The sequence below is a fragment of the Anas acuta genome, chromosome 3, assembly GCF_963932015.1.
Source record: "Anas acuta chromosome 3, bAnaAcu1.1, whole genome shotgun sequence".
Taxonomy (NCBI): Eukaryota; Metazoa; Chordata; class Aves; order Anseriformes; family Anatidae; genus Anas; species Anas acuta.
Window position 1 is genome coordinate 15293603 of NC_088981.1, and position 24964 is coordinate 15318566.

Below are 24964 nucleotides of genomic sequence, written 5' to 3' on the forward strand. Positions count from 1 at the left end.
TTCTTTCAGACTGTTTGAATTAACTCTAAGGATATTTTTAGAAAAACTTTGCTCACTTTAATGAAAACTATTATTAAATCATTAGTCAATAAATTATAGTTATTATATTTGTATGTGTAAATTATCATCTTCATATGCCATTATTATTCTTGTTTAGATAATCTGCTCTTTTTGGATTGTATTTGTTTGGTAAAAGAATTCAAGTCCCCTTAGTAACGTCTCTACTTTGCTTGCAGGTTGTATATAAAAATAATGATGTCAGGTTGGAATTATCTCGACTTGCCAAGCAAGGAGATCCTAAAATGAAGATTCATGGGGTTGTAGCCTTTAAATGTGAGAATGTTGCAACCTTAGATCCAATCACATTTGAAACGCCAGAGTCTTTCATCTCTTTGCCAAAGTGGAATGCCAAGAAAACAGGCTCAATATCATTTGACTTTCGTACAACTGAGCCAAATGGTTTGATTCTTTTCAGTCATGGAAAACCAAGGCACCAAAAAGATGCCAAACACCCACAGATGGTGAAGGTTGACTTTTTTGCCATTGAGATGCTTGATGGTCACCTCTACCTGCTGTTAGACATGGGCTCAGGTACTATAAAAATAAAAGCCTTGCAGAAGAAGGTGAATGATGGTGAATGGTACCATGTGGACTTTCAAAGGGATGGACGGTCAGGTAAGTTTTCTGTTTTAATATTAACTATGTTTTTTTGTTTTTTTTTGTTTGTTTTTTTTTATGTTGTATCTGACAGAATATCGGGTATATATGATATTAATACCATTAGTTTCACATCATCTAAAAAATAGTCATTCCTGTCAGATACCAGAATACAACAACTTTCAGAGATAAATATCTTATGTTAACATTTATTGGGTAATCAGGTACTTAATCTTGCAAGTAAGTGTGTTGTGTACTTCAAAAACAAACAGTAATCTCCCTCTGTGCTTACTTACATCAAATAGCTGAAGTGGCAAATTTCAAGAACAAAAATTAAGGGAAAAAACAAAAAACAAAACAAACAAACAAACAAAAAAAAAAAAAAACACAACTGTAAGTAATCTCCAGCTCTGGAAGTAGTCTGTCCACAGAAAAAGCACAGACCTTGCAGTCATGTCAGCAGACCTCAGCATAATTAAATGATATGCTAATGTGTGGCTAACTACACATCAGCAGAAATGGAAATTATGTCAATATGATTTGAATTTTACAGTAGTTGATGAACTATCTCTCTGACAATGGTATAAATAAAATAAATTTCTAACCTGTTCCTAATGCTACTAAAATCTGTCACAGCATGTAATGCATTTAACTAGTAAAACTGTTCTTGTGTTGCAGCTGCATCTGATCTTGAGTATATATAAGTTGACTTCATCAATATCTATTAATCGGAGGACAGACCAATTCTATGGTATCTTTCCTGTAGTTCGTGCCAGGATTTAGCAGGGTGCTGGAGGGAATGATGTACAGAGCCTGTCATTTAGTTCATTGAAGAATTTTCTAATTAATATCCAATCTGAAGCTTATATATATTCCAAAATTGCATGTTGAAAAAACAAACCTTTCCCCCTTCTTTTGGCTTTCATGTTTTTCTCCCACTTCTTCCTTCTGCTGACTCCTTTTCCATGACTTGTATTTATAACTGTTTTCTGAAACTTTTCACCCAGTCATTGTTTTATGACTTACTTTCTAAATATACACAAATCAGATTTCAGATTGAGCAAATGTAAGTGCAGGTTGAAACTGAAGATTTCAGTCAAATTCATGCTGAATGTCAGATCAAATTCAGTTGATTCATCTGCTCTAAGATTGTGAAAAATAATGATTTGATTTATTTCTGAGTTTTTCAGCTTAGAATTCAAACAGTATGTTTGATTACAATATCAGTATGTCAGTTAAGTATTTGCTTTTCTTCAGATAAAAAAAAAAAGTCTCAAAAACCTCAATTGTGATTGAACATCCAGTGGTTATATTATTTACACTACAATCTTCATTTCAGAAATCCTTCTTAAGTGCTGTTTCAGTGATTCATGAGGCATAAATCCTGTAATAAACTGCCCATTGGATTCTACTGAAAGCAAAGTTTATTCTTACACTCAAAGTGAACACAACCATGAATAAAATAAATGCTTAGCGATTGTTTATATTTGAAGATATGTTCTGCACTTTTGCTTCACAAAAAACTGCAGCTCATGAGTACCATTAAGAGAGTCTATCTTGTGTTATATTTAAACCTTTAGAGCTGTTGTTGGACTTCAGCAAGAATGTGTACTAATTTTAGGAAGCAATGTTCACCTAAGGATGAGGATTGCGTATTATTTTTAAGTAGAATTTTAAATAGTCAAATATCTTCATAAAAGAAAAAATAATTCTATTAACAGCCGAACTTCATATACCATGTTACTCTTGCAGAGCACCATATCACCTGTTTGCCCTGAAACATTAAACTATTATCAGAAATAGCAAATAGATATGTGGACATGTGAATTGGTGTTCTGAATTTTTATCTGAAATCTGAACCAGACGTCAAAAAACTTTCTGTGATTTCAATACATACAGTAATACTTTACAGTGTGAGAACTACTCATAACAGTGGCAATGATGTTTTTCTTGATGAAAATACTGACTGAGTAGTATCTTAAACCATCAGATTTAACCAAATAAAACGAATGCCTAATGATTAAAATATAAAGTGAAGTATATGTTGCATTTTTTTTTCAAATTGAAACAGGATATATTGATATGTTATGTTTAGATTATTTCTTCATGACTTATGCATGTAGGTCTGATATGTTTTCTTCCATGAATAATAAATCCCATCTTAATATTCCAGGACATTTTTTCATTTCTTTTCTCTAGCCCAAGCCAAATATATGGGAAATTATATGGATTCGATCACTTTTCAGTTGCTCATCATCTGAATTTTTGTATAAATATACATTATGAATATACCTTGTATGAATATATACCTTGTATGAATATATCTTATATATATATATATAAAAAAAAAAAAAAAAAACAACACCTCGGCTTTTCCTAAGCTTTCTTGTTGCTGCTGATAAAATACTTCCAACCTTTCAAATATAAATGAGGCGATTCTCCTGTTGATGAATAAATAGATCAAATAATCTCACTCTCTTTTCCTTGTCCCCCCCCCTCTATTCCCCCCATATGTTTTGCAGCCTTTTACTCCTACCCTTCAATCCAATGCAGAGTGGCTTCCTCAGATAATCGAAAGCTGTGACATTTCTCAAGGAGCTTTGCTGATTTCCTTGACTTTAGCATTAGCTGGATCAGCAAGTACTCAATTTATTTTTCATTCTTTTCTCTCTTCTGGACTCTTAGTTGCAGGGAGTATCTACTCTAAAGTACAGCCTTCGTCCTGACCTTGTTGGAGGCTGGGGCAGAGAGAATGTAAGGAATGAATTTTATTTAGAGCACATTTTTTTATTTGTACTCATCCAGGCACTATTCAGTGGTAATTCTGCTGATCCCCTGAGATTTTGGGAGATAGAAGGAAGAGGGAAGAGGTGGTGCCTTTCAATTTCATTTACTGTTGGAGATCTTAACCTCCTATCTTCTACAAGTTTATCACCCTAGAATCCCACCATGCTGCCTGTAAGACCTTCTCTGAGTGCTTCCTTACATGACAAGCTGATTTGCAGTGAGCAGCATCTCCTGAGTCCCTATTTCCAGTAATAAGCAAGTGCATCTGTTTTGCTAGGTATGCAAGAGAGGAAAGGGAACACACCTTGTCCAGCAGCATGTCCTTTTGGCTAAGTATACATCACAGGACACAACCTGGTACCAAGTGCTGCCTCCTGTCATGTGAGCTGGTTTCCCTTCCAGTATTTGTGGCTGTTCTGAATTCCTGTGAAGGACAGTGGCTTCAATGCTGTGACTTGACTGTTTGCTGTATGCTGTGGTCACAGTCCTCAAGACAACTATGATATTATGCTTTAGCACATAATGTGTAAAGGGTACCTAGAATACCTTACTCTTTTCTTAGATTTTTAAACATCTTTTAATGAACAAGAGCAACTGTTTTGGGTCCACAAAGAACAACTAAATAGGCCAGATGAGGTAAGCATGGAGATCAGAATAGCTGTAGCAACTGTACTTACAATCCTCATTTTTAACTGATCAGAACTGGTGAGACATGATTTAGAACTATGTTTTGGTTCCTTATACACAGGCTTATGAAAAACTAAATTGCTGAGATAATGAATATGATTGAAGAGGCTCGTTAACTCATACCTAAGGGATTTTTTTTTTCTGTTGTTAACAGTACTGCTAACTCTACAGTAAAAGGAAAACAAAAACAAACAAACAAACGAACAAAAAAAAACCATGAAACAGTTGCAAAGCTCTTTGCTCTCATTTTTTTTTTTTTTCTGAGATAGCGTAGAGCTAGGCTAGTAAGTGTTTTCTGATGTTAAAGTATTATTTAAAATTTTGATAGAATGTTTGCCATATTCAAGGATAACCTTTCAAGTATTTTTTTTTTTGACTGCATTGCCATTCATCCTTTGGATATCATTGCACATTGAAATCAGAAAGGAAACTTACTCTTCTGGTCAACCTCCAACTGTGTATGCCAATGTAAAACTATATATCAGAATGTATTCATAGGTAAGTAACATTTAAGGGTTAAGAAGTCACTAAAATTCTGAACTAAAGTTAGAGTTTCAGTTTAAATACCAGACACGATCTCTAGAGTATGTAATTAGAGCTTAGCCATAATCAGTGTCTCTGTAAGTAGTGCTCTGAAAATATATATTATATGCATTGTTGTTGGAAGTTTTTTTACACATGCATTTCTATGCACTCCTTCCTGTCTATCTTTCCAGCATTCTCAGAAATGACAGATGTACGTGTTTCAATTTCAACAGAAGTTAATAGTTTACATATTTGAAATATTGGGTTTACATCACATTTTCAGGAAAATTGTTCCAATGATCCTGTCACTGCTTTTCATTTATTTGTGAGCTCAAGGAGAAATTGAGAAGGTATGGCCTTGAGAAGTCCTCTGTTTCAAGCCTCCAACTACAGTAGTGATAATGGAATGGCATCAGTCTTAACAGATGTTAGCTCAGTTACCTGCAGCACCGTACATTACACAGCCTCCCCATGCAATCCATTCCTAAGACGAATCTTTCTGTATGTAAAACAAGCCAATTTGTGGATAATTCCTTTGTTCACAGCAGGCAGAAAACACACATTTAATGTCTTAGATCTAGTTTTTATGATTTGAATGCTGTTATCATGTAAGTCTTCAGTTTTCTTTATAGACCAAGAAACCCCAGACGCTTGCTGTCCTTATATATCACGTTCTATAGCTGCTGACCATTTTCATTCCCATCTTCTGCAGTGCCCTCAGCTGATCTACACCTTACTCAGGTAAACCTTACCAATACTTTTAGTATAGTGGTATGATAGGCTTCCTTATACCTCACCATGGATTTACAGTTTAACAGAATCATATAATCACAGAATTGTTTGAATTAGAAGGGACCTTAGAGTTCATCTAATTCCAGTCCCCCTGCCTAGGCACCTTCCACTGGACCAGGTTGCTCCCATCCAACCTGGCCTTGAACACTTCCATACAGGGGGCATCCACAGTTTCTCTGAGCAACCTGTTCCAGTGCCTCATCAGCCTCATAGTAAAGCATTTCTTCCTTATATCTAATCTAAATCTACTCCCTTTTAGTTTAAAACCATTACTGAGCCTCTCAGGCCTGCCCTATCAATACAATCCCTGACAAGGGGACCCTCTTGTTCTTCACTATCCCTGGAGGTCTTTAAAAGATGTTTAGATGTAGAGCTTAGTGATATGGTTTAGTGGAGGACTTGTTAGTGTTAGGTCAGAGGTTGGACTAGGTGATCTTGGAGGTCTCTTCCAACCTAGATGATTCTGTGATTCCTGTGGGGCCCCTTTGGGCACTGGAGGGCTGCAATAGGGTCTCCCCAGAGCCTTCTCTTCTCCAGGCTGAACAACCCAAACTTCCCCAGCCTGCCTTCATAGGAGTTTCTCCAGCCATTGCTAATCTTTGTGGCCCTCCTCTGGACTCATGTACTTGTGCTGGGGGTCTCAGCGCTGAATGCAATACTCCAGGCGGGGTCTCATGAGAGCAAAGCAGAGGGGAACAATCACCTCCCTTGACCTGCTGGTCACGTTTCTTTTGATGTAGCCCAGGATATGGCTTGCTTTCTGGGCTTCAAGAGCACATTGCAGGCTCATGTTAAGCTTCTGATCAACCAACACCTCCAAGTCCTTCTCCTCAGAGCTGCTCTCAATCCATTCTCTACCCAACTTGTATTCATCTTTGAGATTGCCCCTACCTTGCTGAACTTCGTGAGGTTCACACACTGGCCCGCCTCTCAGGCCTGTCTAGGTATCTCTGCATGGCATCCCTTCCCTCCAGTGTGTAAAACACACAACATAGCTTGGTGTAATCAGCAGACTTGCTGAGGGTGTACAAGATCCCACTGTCCATGTCACTGACAAAGATGTGAAGCAGTACTGGTACCAATACCAACCCCCGAGGAATGGCACTTGTATTGGATTTATGTGGCAATTTTTTGGTTGTGGGGGGCTGCAGGGGTGGACTTGGTGAGAAGAGTCCAGAAGCTGTTCCATTATAGATAAGGGCCAGTTTCAGGCAGCTCCAAAGGGACCCACCAATGGTCAGAGTTGAGCCAATAAGCAATGTTTATTGATCCATATGATCCACAACAGCAGCTGGGAGATAGGAGTGAAAACCAACCCTGCAGGCCTCATAGTGCAGTAGAAGGGCAGGAGGTGCTCCAGGCGGGCAGCAGCAGTTCCCCTGCGGCCTGTGGAGAGGCCCCTAGTGGAGCAGGCTGTCCCCCTGCAGCCCATGGGTCCCACATGGAGCAGATCTCCACGCTGCAGCCCCCCCATGGGTGGAGGAGCCCCTGGTGGAGCAGGTGGATGTGGCCTGGAGGAGGCTGTGGCCCATGGAGAGCTCCTGCAGGAACAGGCCCTGGGCTGGAGCTGCAGCACATGGAGAGGAGCCCACACGGGAGCAGAGGGTCTCAGTGCTGTAGCTTGTAATAAGTAATAAATTACATTAATCTGCCTACGCTTAGTCTGTTTTGTCTGTGAAAATAGCTGCTGAATGATCTCCCTGTCCTTTGAATCTTTGAACCCTTTTCATCATATTTTCTCCCCCATTTACTTTGAGGAGGGGAGTGAGTATGTGGTTGTGGTGAAGCTCAGCTGCCCAGCTGAGTAAAATCACCACATCACTTGTCACTCATCTTCACTTAGACTGAGAGTTGTTGAACACAATTCTTTGAGTGTGACCATTCAGCCAATTCCTTATCCAACGAGTGGTCTATCCATCAGCTCTGTGTCTCTCCAATTTAGAGACAGGGGTATTATGCAGGAAAATGTCAAATGTTTTGCACAAGTCCATGTAGATGATGCTTGTAACTCCATCATAGACGGCCAACAGATTTGTCAGGCACAGTCTGCCCTTAGTGAAGCCATGGCGGTTGCCAATCACCTCTCTCTTTTGCAAGTATCTTAGCGTAGTTTCCAAGAAAATCTGCTTTGTGATCTTGCTGAACACGGAGTTGAGACTGACTGGCCTGTAGACCATTTTGCTGACATGTACATTGTTCCTGATTTATGTTGTTGACTCTTCCTTTTTGAAGAGTTACCCACTAATCAGTTATCCTTCATAAGTCAGCAATTCTTGCTGAAAATCGTAATTTCACTATTTTTTCTTAGATTGTTCCTCCAGTACTTCAAGATGTTTTTTGAATGTTTGAATTGCATTTTGCTCTTAGGCGGAATGCTTTAGAATCAGTGAACCTGTTACCCATTTTAGGGCCCTTAACTTCATGTTCTATTTCTGGAGGTACTACCTGGTTTCAGAGTCTGAAGTTAGATCATTAATTTTGAGACTAAAATCACTCCACATGTTCTTGTCTTTCATTGCGTTCTCCCCCCCCCCCCTTCTTTTTTTTTTTTTTTTCCAGGCCTGACAATTCATATGCTATCAGCTTTCCTCTCTCCCCTCCATTTTTTTCTTTTTTTTTTTTATTTTCTCACAAAGATAGTATCTCCTATTTTCTTTGAACATAAAAGTAAGATTTACAAGGAAGCTGCCGGTTTCCCAGCCGACATTATTACCTCAGTGTTGCACTTTTCAAAGAAATAATATAACTTATCTAGATATGGTTCCTGTTATGGTAGGTACTATGCAAATACATAACAAAAAGCATGGGTCTTACTACAGAGATGTTACAAGGTTATAGTTTTCTCTTTCAGTTGAGAGGCTCTTCTGAATCTGCTGCTTCCTCCTCATATTCTGTTGTTTAGGTTATTTTGTAAAACCAAACATGTCCTAGTCTTTTCCCTCTTACACAACTTAACAGTTCTGGGGAGAGATGGATTTATATCATATTATCTTTACAGGCCAAATTATTAACCTTCTCCTGTCCTGACATCATAAGACATTTTCATGTTCCACTAGCTTCCCTTCTTCCTACTTCTCTGGACAGTGGTGTCTCTTCACATTCATAAGTAGAAACATCCAAATGGATTTGAGCACAATGGTGATTTGACAGAACAATTATTTTTAATCTCTGTATAATTCTTGGAGAAAGTAATATTGAAATGCAGAAAAGTCTGTGTGTGTGTGTTACTATCCCAGGATTCTGTGGTATCATGCACTGTTGTTGTGAGGTCCAGCCTGAGATGGAATCCAATAGAATTTCTTCTATCAAGAACTTCTATCAAGAAAGATGACAGACCTAAACAAAATTAAAAATTCAGCTACTCTGCTTCAGTGTCACAATTCTGGATGCACCACAGATACAGAAGTGTTTATAAATACATTATTTTCTATAGGCTCATCTTTTATGGACGTGATTTTTGCATTTTATTTTGGGTTTAAACAAAACCAACCATCCAAACAAAAACTTTTGATGTATTTGGCAGTCTTCTTTCATTTCTTTAATTCCCCTTAATATGCTTTTTTTTGGATTTTTTTTCACCTATATTTACAAAGCAATTAGTGAGTAAAATTTGCATTCCCTCTCAGAATTACCTCTAAAAAGGTAATTTGGACACCAACAATACAACATTGATTGTTGTATGGCTGCCTAGTCTTGCAACATTCATGTTAGAAGTACAACCAGAAACAAGGCTACTTGGTAAGTGGTAGTATGAATCTCCTGGTGCATAAGTATGGGTTTCTGGCTATTAGCTAGACAAAAGCCCGTTTGTATTGTAGCCATAGTTTTTGTTCTAGACAAAAAACTAAATATAGCTATATGATAGCACATTGAGCTGCATGATATGCTATGTAGGAGCTTGACCTGTTCTTACGTAGCAGCCGAGCCAGAGCAAGTTATGCAAGCTTTGAGTCTTTGAGAGCAGGTGTTGTTTGACTTAGTGTTGCTCTTAAAAAACAGGATTGAATGAAATAAAGGTAACTTACTGTTGTCTGAGTAAGTCACATGTATGTAGTATGTAGGTCAGCTGAAGTGTCATTGATATGTCCAGCAGTAAATTGGAGATAGCCCAGCTGGGTTAAAGTGAGTTCTACAGTCAGTCAAAACATGAAAAAGATGCACAGAAATTTACTGCTTATTATGTTTTTTCTACCCATAGTCATTAGATGCCACAATTACACTGTAATTACAAGGTCTTCTCCCAAGAATATGTGTGTCATTTCTTGGGGAGAGGAAGGGTTCATTTCTTTAACAAGCTGTTGCTGTCTGTTCAAAATATCACTTGAGCTTTGTTTGGGCTAATCCTTTATAAGATACAGAACTAAGTTTTTCTGCTTCAATCTATCACATAGCTGTAATTCACAGTCACCAGAATATAGTGGTAATCTACAGTTCCCTTTATTGTTCACTTTATATTTTGAACCTCCATGTTAGTGTCTCAGGTACACTGGCTAAGATTTGCCTTTCTGTTCCTTTTCATTGAAATCCATCAAGATAAAGTTTATTTTTAATAGCAATGAAGCCCTAGATGTCTTCAAGTATCATGATAGCTTGAAAACACTAGTGTGTTTATCCATTAGAAAACAGGACTATGCAAATGCATGAGCTTAGTGTTGGAGGTTGTACATCTTTGGGGTTCTGCAGCTGAGTTAATTATGAGTTTGCCTGAGTTAATTTATGTGGGTGCAAGTGATGTCTAAATATAGTTTTAAAGCATTTGGTTCTAAATTAACCTGTGGTTAGTTTAGAGATGAGATTAAACAACAATAGCAGTAAGGAATATTATGAGCACATGGTTTATGTTTGCAGTATCTTTAATTTTTTTAGAGGAGAAATGGTCTATTCCACAGGCATGAGACGTTCAGCTTCAAGAATCTGAGAAGCAAGGAAAGTATTTAGAAAAAAAAAAAAAAGGTTTATAATTTTTAAAAAGGTGGAGGCTGGGAAAAAAATGATCTTGGTCCAACATACCTATTTTTTACAGCTAAGACTGAAATTTCACTTTCCATCTGTTTCAACTGATACAGTAAAGATTTCCGATAATGCATAAAAGTAAAAACTGACAACATGTTCAAACATTGTTTAAATATCCTTATAAAAATGGAAAAAAAAAAAAAAAAAAAAAAAAAAAAGGCTGTACAAACCTGTTTGCTCTTTTTTGGTCTTTTTAAGACTGTAGCAACAGTAATATCCAGCCCTTCTAAAATCTGTACATCTCAAGTCTTGCATGGCAGTCAGATCTCATGAGACTTTTGGCCTAAGTGCTTTTAATTAATGTCCAAACTGTTTAGGTATTCACTCTGTCCACATTTTTGAAGTTTGCCTGTCAAACCAACAAAAGAAAAAACAAAATATAAAGCTCTCAAAGGACTTCATTGCTGGAAGAGAAGCCTGAATTTCAGGATTTATCCTTATCAGAAAACAAACACATATTCTTGAACATGTCTCTATTTGCTTAAAACTCGCATTTTAGTATTTACACTATTAAAATTCTGAATTCATTATTTTCATGCACCATTCCCACCATAGTGGAAATGTTATCTCCTGAAATCTGTCATATTGACAGTGGAAATGATGAATTATATAATTTTATGAACATATATATAATAAATACATTGTGGGAAATGTGATTCTTAACTGTCCTATCATTAATACACATTTGAAACTGTGTCCAGTAGATAAGCATTGCACAATGTGTCTAGTACATTGTCTTAATCTGGTGATCTATATATAGTTTTGATTTATATTTTGCTTGCTTTTACACTCATATACAATGGTGAGAAGGCACTTCTGTGGGGATCTACACGAAGATTCTTTTTTCAGCTGACTTTACTTGCTATATAAAATGTGGTTCATATAAATGTATTTTCTGATTCCATGCATTAATGTGTTTTTCTGTCTATTCCAGTTGTAAAAATTTGATACCTCATTACCTTTAAAAATACAGCAAAGGGGATCTTTACAGTTACCTTTATCATTATCTTATATATAAAAAAATCTCTGGTGTCTCTGTTCAGACACTTTGTAGAAACAGAATTTTATTTTAGGCTTAATTTTCTTTGTTTATTTTTTAACTTAAGCAGAAAAAGATATTTCTGATTTCCTCACGTTCTGTATATTTCCTTCTTTCCCTCTCTTTGTAACATGCATGAATTTCTAGGTAAGTGTCAGATGCATTGATTTTTCCCTCTAGGAGCACATCACTATCTTCTTAATGATTGCCTGCCTGGCAGCTGATGAGAGTATTTTCCTCCTGTACTTAAAGGGGGAGAAAAAAAAATCTTACCTAAATCCCACTGAAAGTGGTGAGAGTATTTTAAAATATTGTGTCTTTGTATTCAAACCAAAGACACAGATTTGCCTCCCAGGTTGCAACCTATCAATGAAACTTCAACCTTTATGCTTTGAATCACCTATGAGGTAGTGAAGAGTTTTTGTTGCACAAACAGGATATTTCTGCAAATAACTCTGAAATGCATTCCCCCCGACCCCACAGGATTGGTAAGGAGAATTTTATTTTTTTTATGATGTGACCATGCAGTAATGTGCATAAATGTGTGTCTATTATTGTATAGATATATAGAATACATATGTTTCATTTATAGATATTTGCCTGGAGTTAATGTGGTACACACATTAATGGCTAAAGTAACAGTACCAAAATATTTAAATGTCTTGAAAACCTTAAATTTTGTTGTAATTTCTTCTCAGGAACCATATCTGTGAACACATTACGTACTCCATATACTGCACCGGGAGAAAGTGAAATCCTTGACTTGGATGATGACTTGTATCTTGGAGGTTTACCAGAAAATAAAGCAGGACTCGTCTTCCCAACAGAAGTGTGGACAGCACTTCTCAATTATGGATACGTTGGCTGCATTAGAGATTTATTTATTGATGGTCAAAGCAAAGATATTCGACAGATGGCTGAAATTCAAAGTACAGCTGGAGTAAAACCTTCATGCTCAAGAGAAACTGCAAAACCATGCCTTAGCAACCCCTGTAAAAACAACGGTGTATGCAGGGATGGGTGGAACAGATATGTTTGTGATTGCTCTGGGACGGGATACCTTGGCAGATCTTGTGAAAGAGGTAAGTTCCATGAGATGGCCATGTTTCTACTTCGACCATCCTGTACAATGTTTAAAATGGTACATTATCATTAACTCTTCTGATACAGAAAAAGTGTCTTTGATTTCATTTGGTGACAATGGAAATGGAGCGCTGCTCTAGACTGAAAGAAGTAACACTAGAGGAAAGACCTTAGATGACTTTTTAAGATGCATAGATATTAGTTGACTGTGACAGAGTTAGTACCTGCTAAATGTCTCTAGGAAAATGTCTCGCCTTTTGTCATCATACGCTGATGAGTTATTAAAAGATTTGTGAAAGTAATTTCAATTAGTATTGCATAAGTGAATGCACATTCCAGTTCCAAAGTGAGGTTTCATTCTCTGCCACTTTATTTCAATACCACTGAGTAATTAAATTTCATTTAGAATTCCAAAGTATCACTTAAATTCATGGCCAGAATTTCTGCCATGAATCAAAGCAAAAAAACCTGTGTAGAAATCTATATTTCTTACTTGACATTTTTTCTAAAGTTCCTAGTTCCCAAGGAAACTGTTTCTATTCATCTTAATTCACTGAGTATCCTTCTGCCCTATGAAAGGTAAATGTAAAGTTGACAAACCCCATTTATTTAATTGAAATGGTGGATAGTGGAAAGGAAGATAGAAGTTGAGGTTAGGAAAAAAAATAGGAAAAAATCTGTAGTATAATTAATGTATAGAGTATAGCAATGAAATATTCTAATACAAGTAGTAGGACAGCAATAAAAAACAAACAAACAAACAAAACCTTATTTAATATTTTAGGTGTTTATTTGTATTCTTGCTTAGAATAGGAAATGTTTGAATGCCAGAAGTTGTATTTTGTAAAGCCTCATATTGCAGTTGACAGAATATAGTTTTCTTCAAGCTGAAGAAACATTTCAAGGTTATTGGATGGTAACTTAAGTTATGTCCATCTAGTTTGGTTCATTTTAGTGGGAAATAAGATAAATCAAAAATGTATTATTTTAAAATAAAAACCCGAAGTTGTATGCAAATAGATGTGCATTTGTGTAGAATTAATACCATCATATTATTAGCATTTGCAACTAGGTTCTCTGTCTTTTCTTTTCCTTATTTTTCGAATATATAAGCTGTTGGCTCTCAGTGAGTGATTTTGATATCTCCAGATTGTTGTGTTACTGCTGGAGAGAAGCTGGCAGAGGGCATAACCTAGCTGTCTGTTGGATTACAAAAGCCTTCAGTTAACCATGTCTGGTGTACCACCCTGTGGCAAAATTCTGCTATTACATATGGCAAAAGTGAAAATAGGACTTTTCAGCTCAAGATCTAGGATGCATGTAAAAAAAAAAAAAAAAAAAAAAAAAAAAAAAGATCTGCAAAGAACTTAAAAACAGGCTTATTCATACCAATTTTCTATAAATATATTTGACAGGTGGTAATATTTTATGTAAAAGGTTTTAGTCTCTTATTTTCCATACTTTATTTTCAGCCATCTTTCAATATGGAGCTTGATTTCCCAACACATTCTCCTGGTGGGAATGGTGATACTAGAAAGATGTAATTGTCTTCTCTACCATGTGTGTGGCACTTCAGACTTTATGTTATTGTTTCCTACTCTTCTTGGTTTTCCAAAGGAAACCACACCAAAAGGATGTCTCCTTGCAGAAAGATTCATATCCCAAATAGTCATGCATTAATGCAATTACAGCTTTTGGGATTCTGAAAGCAATGTGTTGACATCCTACCAAACAAAGATATTATAACTTCTACCCACGTGCAGTAACCGATAAGCTATTGTATTTGGTAATGTAAGTAACACAATTATAATTGTTCAAACTAATTTAAGTAAAATAGGAACATGTTCATTTCGACAATACAGTTCTACACATAGGACAATTGTTAGAATCAAATATTAGAGATTAAGCAACTGGGATATTTAAGGCTAAATGATTACTTTAAACTTAAGTGTGTAGCTACCATTTACTACAATTTATTTTTTATATTATTACCCCTAGAATAGGAGTAGTAACGTCCACACGGGGATGTATCTTGTATAATGCAACATCTGAAATAGGTCTGGTGCACCAAAAACATGGTGCACAACTCAGATCAATTTTAATTTCTGGATACTTAATATTTTTCATATCTGATTACTTTTTATCTTGTTGCAAGTTACTCTTGATATTATGCTTGATTCTTTGTAAGCTTAAACATCAGTATTATCTGTAGATTGGCTTTAGCAGATTATGGAAACTATAGCAGATGGACAGACAGCTGTCACAGCAATATAATTTGGTTTCCTATCTTACTTCCATTGTGACCACAATATGTGGCTGCCTTTTGCAGGTGTATGCTTTTTGACTCGATAGCTAGAAACAATGTACAGTAGTACATTTATCAAACAGTGGTAACGAAAAAGTAGGTCTGCAAAGATTTGTCAAAGTGTCATTTCTGAGGAGAAATTATATTTAAATTAGTGTGTCTGTGTACATGTACGCATTGTGCATGCAAAACACCTGCATATACACATACGCATTAAATAAAGACAGTTTTCATTCCTTTACATTATATCTATATGCTTTAAATAAATAGTAAGTAAATAAATAAACAACAAAACTCAAAAGAAACCCACAGGTGATATGATGACAGATTTTCATGAAGAATTGCATGCTATCTTCAAAATACGATTATGGTAATTATATCCCTGTTTTGCATAAAATAATTAGTCCCGTTTGTTTAAGTTCTAGTTCCTTTACTGTGTAGCTTAGGACCTCAGTCCTGAAATAATACTGCTGTAGAAGTTGGGATGAATCACTTTGCCTTCTGTTTATAGATTATGCAGTAATTAATTGCATATCAGTTATTATTCCCATCGGTGAATGGAAAGGTTCCTCATGTTTTATCAAGACTGAAGCAAAGGGCCCAAATGGATTAAAATAGCCATGGTAGAAAACACAAGCAACAGTTAGCTCTGTGTTGTATATGAAAGTGAACAAAAGAAAGAAAAATAAAAACAAAACCAACAACCACAGAAAAAGTTTGTCAGTAGGCACTGATATACTTGAATAAACCCACATAGTTTATAGGATTGAGTTATATATATCTATATGTCAGTGATTTTTTTCAAGGCAGGATAATGTTGCTGTAACTACACTTGTAAATAAAAGAGGGTCAGAGAACAAATCTCAATATTCATTACTGATGCTTTGGATTGTTCACATATTTCCTGACATGGCTCTGGGCTGTATCGTTTATCCTTTTGAGGCAAAGTTTGTATGTGATTTGATAGACAGACCAAGGATGATTTCATGCTTTAAAAATGGCTCTGTGGGCTGTAAAACAGTCCTCACATTTAGAAACACTTTGAAACTGAAAAGGCAGGAAAAAAAATAATAATTTTGACTTGACTTTGGAAGCACCACAAGGTTCAGAGGAAACAAGATCCTGTTTTATTTATTTATAAAGTTTCAGTAAGCATTAATGCTTACTGCATCATGTTAAAAACCAACACAAACCTGAAAAATGAGGATCCTAAATCTCTTCTCATACTAGTATTAGCTGATGTGTTTCTGGTGACTGGCATGTTGCTGATTTAGGTAGTATCTATATAGGAAAGAATTGATTAGAATAGAAAGAAGAGCCCTGGAGATTTCAATGAGAAACAATCTGAAGGAAAAAAAAAAAAAAAAAAAAGAGAGAGAGAGGAGAATCCTTCTGTTTTGTTTGTTTTTGTTTGTTTTTGTTTTTTTATCATAACAGTAGCAAGGGTTTCCAATGTTAGCTTTATAAATACATTGAACAAGGAATGTGTAAGATCTTTTTTTTATCAGTCTGTGCATGATATCTTACTGTTCGTTTCTTGTGAATACCTCTACTCTGTGCACTTATTTCCTGCCCCCCAAAAATAGTTGATAAAGTGTGATAAGTTTTTTTTCTGATATTTTTCTTTTCATTTCCATGTTTCCCCACTGAATTGATAGTAAAGCTAGTGTTCTTGCCATGGAGGCTCTAACTCTTTCAACAAATAGCACATTCTGAGCTAGAATTAGCATGTAATCTAATAATTAGATGAATATCAACAAGAAGAAAAAAGACACTCTGTCACCCTTTACAGGAGTAAAGTAGTAGAGTAGATATCAATGAGTGTAGATCTCAATAAGCAGCAGTGTAGATCTCAGTGAAAGATGAGGCAGACAAGCCAGTAAGAATTAGCTGGTCCAAAGCAAGTTAGTCTCTTACATGTACAGCCAAGACCAACAGAATGTGGACATTTGCAGACCTGAGAACAATGCTGAGTGAAGTGGAAATGATGCTAAGTTGCATAGATGGCAAATCACAGCTTGCTATCCTTAAAGGGAAGCACACTGTTGTCAAAAGACCATCAACTTGTATAACATAGCAATCATTTAATAATGATTTAATAATGATTTAAAAATAGGTTTTCATAGTAATGTAGTTACCGGAAGATCCATTTCAAGTGAATGAACTAAACATTCATATTTTTTCTATTTTAGGGATATGTAATATCACTGATCTTCAGTTATGGTTCTCAGGGCAGTGCTAAATCTTGATTGAATCCCTGCTTCCTGCTATTTATTTATTTTTTTTCTGTGATACCTTTATGTCTTAGAATATGTAAGAGCTTATACATTCTAAGATATAAGAGAGAATATACTTGAAACTCCCCATTCTGAAAGCAGCTAGTTGACATGAGGGGGTTTCCTGGTTGTCCCAAAGCTTCCCCAAAGCTTTTAAGTCATTTGATCTTCTGTTCTTTCTCCTTGGTTTGTTCTTGGCACATCTGTTTCCAAAATAGCTGGCACAGTAAGGTTTAGGAGGATTGAGTATCTAATCACATCAGGTCTGTTCACCATGATGTTAAACACTCGTGGGTCATCTCTGATTAAATTAAGACAGTTCCTTTTCTCCTTTTTCTGTCATTTTCAAAAAGACTGAATAATTATAGAAAATGCCAGCAAATATTACCAGTGCTGATTCTAACACCTTTTATATTATCTGATGATAATTTATCAGCAAAGACCTCTAGTGTTATTGAATGTGGTTCAACTTGTAACATTTAATCTGATTTTACTTAGTTTATGAAATAAGAGTTGTACTAATGTCTCTTTTGTAATAGAAAATATAAAATAGTTCTTGCTTTCTCTCATATTACCATGAAACTTAATTTTTTATGCTTGGACTTCATTAATGACCTAAACCGTGTTTACCCTGATGAAGATCTTGAGAGTTTTTTGTGCCAGACTAAAGATTGAGAAATAGGAATTAACTGCAATCCATCTCCTCCCTCAACAACCCCTAATCAATCAAAATAACCAATAAACAAATCAATAAAAACATTATCCATCCATCCATCCATCCATCCATCCATCCATCCATCCATCCATCCATCCATCCATCCATCCATCCATCCATCCATCCATCCATCCATCCAAGTGCTATTTCACATTTCCTGTGGCTTCCTTAGATCTGCTGCCTGCCTGCTCTTTTTGCTTGATGCTCATTTGGGCTAGTATCAGGCGAGTAGATTGTTTTTTGTTTGTTTGTTTGTTTTTGTTTTTTATTTTCAGTGGGTTTATGTTGCCTCAGGATTGCATCTTTTCCTAACAAAGACTGGAGATCTGGTGTAGTCCTCATGACTCAGAACTTCACTTTAAGAAACAAATGTGGCCTTCACTTTCTCTGAACTGCCATGTCCTGCTGTGAGCATCAGTGTGGTCCTTCTGCTTCCTTTCTTGTTACCAGCACTGAGTCTGGGAGAAGACGACTTGTGGCTGGTTGCTCTGGGGTCTAACGGCCCACCACTGCTCTGTGCCAGAGACTCTTGCTGGGAGCATTTTCTGCAATGTCTGAAGCTGACAGTTACATGCTTGTCTCAGGCGTTTTCAAATTCTAGCCTCAATATGCCAAGTCCAGTCTTGATCCTAAGCTTGAGGCTGTTGTCTTGTCTGTGCACACATTTTTGATTCTCTCATACCTCAGTCATAATGGCTGTGAAGCAATTTGTGCTTTACCCAAACTACGTGTGATATTCACCTTTTTCACACTAATGACTTAAGGCTTCTTTTTGCTAACTGAATGATAATCTTAACTATGGTGGTAGTAGCAATCTCAATAGATGTATACATAAAGTATTTTAAAGCACTTATCTAGGTAGATGACAGTTCGACATGACCGTCTAAGAAATCCTAATGTTTACCTAAATACCTTTTACAGGCTTTGATATATTTTGCATAGTATAGGCCCAGTCTGGCAATCATTTATTTACAGGTGATTTTAATCTGTTTGAAGATGCATAAAAAGCATTAAAAGAGTGATTGTGTTTCTTTTAAAAGCACCAAAATATTCCATAAGTTTTTGGGTTTTTTTTGATTTTTTTTTTTTTAATGTTTGACAGTAACAATAATTGTAATATGTAATTTTTCTGTGTCATGCTGTGTGGATATATATTTATCACCTTGTATTTGAGCAATGTTAATAAATACATCATACTTTAATAAATGATTTTCTACTTTATGTTTTCAGAGGCAACAATTTTAAGCTATGATGGAAGTATGTTTATGAAAATACAGCTCCCTGTTGTGATGCATACTGAGGCAGAAGATGTTTCTTTACGGTTCAGGTCTCAGCGAGCTTATGGCATTTTAATGGCAACTACTTCTAGGGAATCTGCAGATACCCTCCGGTTAGAGTTGGATGCAGGACGAGTTAAACTAACGGTCAACCTAGGTAACAAACTCTTCCTCCAAGAAATTAGCATTTTCTTTACATTTTTCTTTTTGCTTGCAAACATTTATGAAACAGCCTATTTTAACATTAAAAGTAAACTGAAATGATATATAAATACATGTTGATGCAACATTTGCATATGTACATACACACACAAATACATGCCCATTATTATATTTCCTTTTTTTTTTTTTTTTTTTTTTTTGCATTTTTGTATTCTTTATAGTCTTAACATACTCCATCACAATATTTTTGCATTATTGTGTATTCTAAAAAGAGAAGACTAGTTCATCAGTGGTACCTTTAGGCCAAATTATTTTTCTTCATTGTGGAAGACTGCTGTCCACCCCCAACCTATCCATAGTAGAAATTCCACAATTTAAATGTGCAAGAAGAAACAACATGTACTTAGGTCAGTTCATTTTTAGGTCCACCGATAAATGTACAACATACATATATTTTAAAGAATATCTATTTTTAATGCTGAAAATATTGCAATTAACTATAATTTCCACTGATGGATTTTGTGGTCTCCTTTTTTTAGCTGTCAAATCTATAGTAAACTCATCTTCTATCTTTTAAACAATTCTGTGGTGGTATTTTTGTGGTTTCGACAAATAACACAACCCTTCAATGCCCAAAGACTGCGGCCCTTGGCAAACAGCCATGTGAACACAGGAGGCACAAACCCTTTTACAGAAAACAAAAAAGAAAGAATAAAACAAACAGAAAAAAGTTTTCCTATTTTGAAATATGATGGACACAATGTTAGGCTATAGTTTTCTCTAGTTAAATAATACTAATAATGGTAAAAATAACAAAATTCAAGTCCTTTTGTCATGATTACATGTAAATCCGAGGACCTGAAGGAGAACAGAAGTACACTTAGGAAAATGCACATTCAATGTGCATTCACGTTCTCTGGAGTGATATTTTTTTAAGGGAATTAAGTGTGTATGTATATATATATAAACATATTATTAAATCACAGCAGATAAAATGATTCCCAGAAAGCGTTAAAAAAAAAAAACAAAAAAAAAAAAACACCTACCCATCCACTTTATGAAACAAAACAAAACAACCCTGAACACTATCGTGGTGTTTAGGTTTCTGCAGAGCAGAGAAGCGAATGGTTCCCCGTTTTCTCCTTTCTTGCACTACCCTCTAGTGTCGAGCCGGGGATCCTGCAAGCGGCTGGGTCCTGCAAGGAGCCTCCCGCAGGTTCTCTTTCTGTAAAAGGGGCTATGCCGCTGCTGGTCCTTTGCTGTTTGCAACCACTTTTCTGATGCGGTTGACGACACATGACAAACTCAGCTATATGGAAACAAAATCTAGGTTTAATGGTATATCTGTTCCTCAAAGGTACAAACCAGAAGTAGCTGTACAAACCAAGTAGCATGGCAGAGTTTTGCTTTTTTTTTTTTTTTTAATTATTATTATTTTATTTTATTTCAGTAATAAAGGCAGATAAACCAGCACAGTACAGGTCAGATCATTTTCTTTCTGTACAAAATACCCTACGTCTGTCAGGTTTTACCTACTTACATAGTTCAAGAAATCTATGCTTTAGCTATATCGTTTCTTCTCATCTCCCCCAACTTACTTCTTTTTGTTTGTTTGTTTTGCCTTTTTTTTAAGTCAGCCAAGTAAGTTATCTAAAAATAGACAGTGTTTTCTAATTATCACTTTGAAAATATGTGATTATTTTCTGTGTATTAATGTAGCTTTAAATATAGTCCCTTTTTTATTACTTCTATTCTAAAGAAAAAAAAAAAGTGTGAATCCCCATTTATAGGCCTAGAAAATGAGATTTGTATTTTACTACTTAGTTGATAAAGATCAGCCTTTGAGGTATACTATACAAGAATTGTCCAAGGTGTCTGACTGTGGCCTGGCTTGCTCTATAACCCATTGTGACGGAGCACTTTCTAATTGCACTAAGAGAAATTAACTGTTCTTTCACAGATGGGGAAAAGGTTGCAGCCTGCCTCAATTAAGCATCTTTGACATTTAATCTGATTTTTTCACTTAGATTTGTCACCATGTAGCTTTGTTTGAAATTGGCCATTTTTTACCCTATTTGTCGTTTCTATTTATAAGATTTATCGCAGTATATCTGGGTTATAACACTATAAAGACTGATGATATGGAGTGGCCATATTTGCATGTGTCTGTCCCCGGAAGGGTGGACTGTGATTTTATTGGATGTCTGCAGCTATTACCTTGAAGGATAAATTTTCATTTTTCATCTATTCTTCCCCATCTAGACTGTATCAGGATTAACTGTAATTCCAGTAAGTGCCTATTCAAACTTTTTAAAATGTTATTCCACCATTATAAAATATGCAAACTAGATGAAAAAGATTGTGGACAGCTTGCAAGTGCTTGATAATTTATTAATGAAATGTGATGGTTAATTATTGGTGTGTAAAAAGTCATCATATAATTAGTGTTTTTTTTTTTGTTTTGTTTTGTTTTTCTTCCTATATGATATAACTTTTAACTGGAATATTAAAAAAGGAATGATTCTACAGGCTGTAAATATATGCAGAGGAAATAGCACAGTACCTACATGCAGTACTGCGTTCCTCTAACCAGGCTATTTTATTGACAGTAGCTATCAAATTTTTAAACCAACATTTCTGATAAGCTGTCATATCTTTTCCCCCTCGTCTTCCCTTTTCTATCAAGTTTTCTTGACATTTTACCTCCAACCTGTGGTGAGGCTGTCAGAACATAGTACAAGAATTTCTATTTTATAATCTTCCTAGACAATTAACTGTATTAACTGGCTGCTTATTACAATTGGTTTTGCTAAGCCATTGTTTTATGGAAACAAAATATATTACAGTAAGGACATAATTAACTCTGAGAATAACTGTATTTCTATGATGATTTTTTACACTCTAATCATGTAAAAACCTTAAATTGAACATTTTTTCTCTGTGATATGCATGTTTATGAAACAGAGGGAAACATTTGCCAGATGAATGGACTAAATTTTAACTTCTCTGATATTATTTGGATTAAGAGGCTATATTCTGAAAGGAGAAAAAGGACTGTGATTTTATTTTGAGTCTATGGAATTCCTGAATGGTGTCAACAAAAGTACTGATAGTAAGTATGGTAGATATGAGTTTTGGGTTGTTATTTTGTTTCCCTTTCCAACAGGTTTTGCAAGCCATGGACTGGCTTTATGCAAATAAAAACAAAGCTAAACAACAGTAGTAGTTAGAATTTGTAGTGTAAATAGCTTCTCCAAAGTCATCAAAATAACCTCCCATAATAGATCCACAGAGAAAAATAGGGATTATATTAAATTGTCTTTAAAAATAAAGTTTTCTTGGGGCAAGTTTTTAATCTGAACCATGCTTAAATCCAGACAGATTTTTTCAATACAGTACAGGAAATGCTTTCAGGTACCAAGGCATAAATGTAGCCTGCTCAATTAAAATTAAATAAATTAATAAATTAAATTGTTCAATTTTAAAGGTGCATATCTGCCCTACTGTCTGCTGAAAAAATAAATAAATAATAATAATAAAAAACATGTTGATGTCATGTAGGACACTTTTTCTCTGGATCAACTCCCGAATAGAAAAATAAAGAATTAAAATCGAAGTATAAGGCAAGTTTTAGTTGGTCTGCTGCTGCTAAATTATTTTTTTCTTTTTCCCTAGCAAAAGCAATCATTCTTTTTTCTTAACTTCCTTAATAAAATTAATCTGAAAAAGAATAAGGTAAAAAATAAAAAATGTTAATAGACCCACAACACAATAAATATATTTTTAAATCTCTTTCAAACAAAATTAAACAAAATGAAGTGTCATAAAAATAAATTAAAATGATTTCCAGGATCCACTGTCAAGTAAGTGTTGGATCAAAAGAGAACCTGCAACAGAGTAAGTAAGTAATAAGCCTCCAATTGTAAACAGCAGGAATATGTTTACTGAACTGAGTTAGCAGTTGTGAATTCTTCTTGATCTCATACAAAAGTAGTATAACTTCTGTACAAAATATCTTTCATATCAAATGCTCAAAGTTATTTTTCCTTACAGTTTGTTTGTAACCTTTTTGTTATTACAAAACTTTCATGATTAGTTCCATCCCCTGTTGTTGCTTGTGTACTGAACAGATTTCTGTGAGCTTTTGTTACCTATTTTGGTAAGTACTACAATACTTTCTTACCCGCACTCGCTGCAGTTTTTCAATAACCAGATAACATTTCATAAGCAATTTCTGTGTTTCAATTTTTAGATTATGAAGAATCTATGCTCTAAGCATTCCTTAGAATATGTTTTCTTATTAGGCAGCATAATGGATTTCAGTGGAACACACACAATTTGTCTCAAAGCAAAAGCATATACACAACTTGAGTTTTAATTTGTTAAAATCTGTAATAGTTCAATGGCTACCCTTTTGTGGCTTTCAGTCCATTTCAGAGATGGATGTGTACCAATCCTGATTTTATGTTGCTAGAAGTAAATCTATTTTTCATGTTTAGGAAGCTATTTTCAGATTTTTCCATTTCTGTTGCTTAGAAAACAAGCATCTTAATGTAATATCAACAGTGGGACTGAAATACCATTTGTTTTAACTATAGTAGCAATAATACAGTTAAGATCAGGATGAAAGTTTCTGTTTTGAATTTGGAGAAAGAACTTTAAAAAAAATGTAAAACCAAACATAAACAAAAATTTTATTTTTGTTTATGAGAGAAGAAAAGGAAAAAAAATGAATGTAAGCACCTAGTTTCCAGCAGTGAATTGAAAAACTAGTGAATTAAATATTACACCTCATTTTCCCATTCTCCCTTGAGTGCAGCCTGAAACTTGTCTTCTGTTCACTGCAATCCAATGACCAGCACAACCGGCTAGTTAGAGCTCAGATTTTTGTAGCAATTTGTACTACACTTTGTCATAGTCATATAACTTCACCTCTATCTGATGTCCTGTTTTGCAGAAGAGGTGGCATTTTGTGGCCTTCCTCATATGAAATAAATATAGATTTTTTTAAGTTTTCAAAATGTTAATAATATGTCAGGTTATTACTGAGCTTGTGTCTCATTAAAAATATTATGGAGACTGTTCACATCATGCCATTTTTGTAGATCTGAGTGACACGCTAAAGTCAAGCTATTTTTATTTTGTGCCAACTTAAAAGATAGATATCTTTATAAAACCATATACCACTAGAAATTCCTTCCCATGTCAATCAGAAAATGCCATTCCAGAAATGTTGGTTTTGTTCACCCTTAAATCACTCCGGTATGTTCTTCAGACTGAAAGTTTATAAAATAAAATTGTCCATCAAACAAGTGAAATAAATGGTCCTTTTAAACTGCAGGTACATTTAGGTCAATGTTAAGACCAACATCAGAAGAAAGGGGAAAACTTATGAACAAAAATGGATACTATTGTTTCAGTCATAGTTTTCCAGACATCCATTTAAAAATATGACTGAGGTGAGTGATGATGGTTAAAATAACAGAAATCCTTCATGTGCAGGATTGCTTGACACTTGGTGTTCTGTACAAATAACTCTACATTGATTGCTGTACAGCTCTTAGACATTATATACAAAACTGATGAGCTAATTCTTAAAAATTTCCTACAGATAAATGCATAAAAAAATTAAATTCCTCCCTTGAA

The 24964-nt window shown here is 35.2% G+C and overlaps 1 protein-coding gene and 1 long non-coding RNA gene across 35 annotated transcripts in view; one reads left to right on the plus strand and one right to left on the minus strand.

The window, feature by feature from the left end:
- The window catches only part of LOC137853452 (uncharacterized), a 49178-nt gene extending 45412 nt beyond the window's left edge, over positions 1-3766 (minus strand). The window contains exon 1 of the long non-coding RNA XR_011094514.1: positions 3194-3766. This is a non-coding gene — a long non-coding RNA (uncharacterized lncRNA). The remainder of the gene's footprint in view (positions 1-3193) is intronic.
- Positions 1-24964, plus strand: part of NRXN1 (neurexin 1) — a 703785-nt gene that overhangs the window by 285099 nt on the left and 393722 nt on the right. For 26 of the 34 annotated variants that reach the window (XM_068675787.1, XM_068675785.1, XM_068675788.1 and 23 more), the window contains 4 exons: positions 237-675; positions 12199-12582; positions 19110-19313; positions 21581-21607. In XM_068675787.1, coding sequence (XP_068531888.1) covers positions 237-675; positions 12199-12582; positions 19110-19313; positions 21581-21607 — 1054 coding nt within the window. The remainder of the gene's footprint in view (positions 1-236; positions 676-12198; positions 12583-19109; positions 19314-21580; positions 21608-24964) is intronic. The other 8 variants (XM_068675793.1, XM_068675801.1, XM_068675811.1 and 5 more) reach the window with 1 other exon arrangement.